The following is a 1816-nucleotide window of genomic DNA, read 5'->3' as shown; positions in this document are numbered from 1 at the left end:
GCAGCGAACCCTTTTATAATAAGCTGCAGCAGATATTTGCTGGTGTGTGTTGTGGGGTGGGAATTTTATCCTTGTTTCCATCTTTCTTTGTGTTGGAAAGCTTGGGATCACATCCAAAGCCTGTTCAGCTAGCCTTCCTGTCTCCTGTAGAGAGTGGAAACATAACAATACATTCTGTCTCTGACCAAGCCTCACAGCCACTAGATTAATAGTAAGATTGCATATGTAGCCATAATTTTGCTTTTAGACATACCAATATATTTTAAAATATGTGTTAGCCAGTGTTCAATCACTTCTCTCGATAGGAAGGCATTTCATTGGAACGCCATGGCTCGGAGGCTTCAGGGAAACAAAGTAAGGCCAGGACGGGTGTTTTATAACGGGAGTTTCCAACTTGAAGGTGCATCGGAATCCTCTAGAGGACTGACTAAGGCACATGCCTGGATACCTTGCCCAGAGTATCTCTGGAGGGGTGCATTTCCAACAAATTCTCAGATGTTGACACAACTGGTGCCAGGACTACTACTTTAATCATGGGTCACCCGCTTCTAAATGAATCACAGGTAAGTCACAAGCTGCTGAGAAACTTTTTTGTTTTGCTGAGCAACTATTGACCAGGTGACTGTGAGAGGATCAGGTAAAGAATGCTCAGAAATAAAGGTGTCAAGTTCAATTCGTACAGTTAGATGGAGTGTTGGTTTCATTATGTCTTGACCACTTATTGCTTGTGTGAACTTGGGCAATGACTTGTTTTCCCAAGCTTCATTTTCATCGTTGAGAACCAGGATAGCCTCTATCTGCTGTCCTCTACCCATTCATTTGTGAATGGCAAGTGGTGGGAAAATGGCAAGCGGTGGGAAAATGGAAAATCATAAAGTGGTGTAACCCTGGGAGGTACGACTATTGTTTTTCATTACTTTTAGCTTCCTAATACGTCATCAGTTTCTTTTGGCTCTCTTGTTTTCTTCATTAATTATAGCAGCTTTCATCCAGGAAGATAGAGCATCTTTATAGCTATAATAAAAATCAAACCTCAGCCTCTTAAAAATGTTCATTCACTTGAGAATGAAGTGAATGCCTTATAAACATTACAGTGTCAACAATGTTCTCAGTCTTTACAATCTAAAAATAGAAATGGAGAGCTGAGTCTTCCGACTTCAAGAGTTACACCGCGGAAGAAACCCACAGGGGCAATTCTACTGTCCTATCGGGCTGCTTGCTGTTCATTGGAATGGACTAGACGGCAGTGGGCAAAACATGGAAGTACAAGACCTAACTTGGAAGGGGCCACAGCTCAGTCTTTCCATTAGGGCCCTCTTCAGATTGGCCCATGGACACAAATGGCTAGTAGTCACAGCACATTAAAAACAGTAACTCAAACCACAGACACTCACTAACTCTGTCCACTTTCATATCTCTTGTAAATGATCTTACTTTGGTTTCATCATTTTAGCAAAATCCCCCAATCTGGACGTGGTTATTTTTGTCACCACAGAGTCTCTAGGCCATTCCGTATGTGTGTGTGTGCGTGTGTGTGTGTGTGTGTGTGTGAATTTTCTAACCGTCTCATTAACCATCCCCAATCCTTCAGGGTCTCTGATAAATAGCTCAGCTGTTAGCCTCTAGTAATTCCTGGGTCTTTTATGATCACAAAACATGTTCCAGAGCACTTGTCTGAAGACCAGGGCTGTTGGTTTCTGAGCCAGGCTCGGGATTGGTACATGAATTTACCAGGCACAGCATGGAGTCCGAGGTGGACGTTTCATTCCCAGAGCCTCTGCACAGGATCACGCATAGCCCCGCACCCCCACAGCCA

The 1816-nt window shown here is 43.3% G+C and overlaps 1 protein-coding gene across 1 annotated transcript in view; it reads left to right on the top strand.

The window, feature by feature from the left end:
• The first annotated feature begins 533 nt into the window (after positions 1-533).
• PCNX1 (pecanex 1) overlaps positions 534-1816 on the top strand; it is a 175652-nt gene continuing 174369 nt past the window's right edge. The window contains exon 1 of the mRNA XM_045288192.1: positions 534-563. Within this exon, the coding sequence (XP_045144127.1) occupies positions 534-563 (30 nt within the window). The remainder of the gene's footprint in view (positions 564-1816) is intronic.

Source organism: Echinops telfairi, unplaced genomic scaffold, assembly GCF_000313985.2.
Source record: "Echinops telfairi isolate 266 unplaced genomic scaffold, ASM31398v2 ScPeMD7_18;HRSCAF=68, whole genome shotgun sequence".
Taxonomy (NCBI): Eukaryota; Metazoa; Chordata; class Mammalia; order Afrosoricida; family Tenrecidae; genus Echinops; species Echinops telfairi.
The sequence above is the reverse complement of the archived record's forward strand: the minus strand, read 5'-3'. Positions and strand labels throughout refer to the sequence as shown.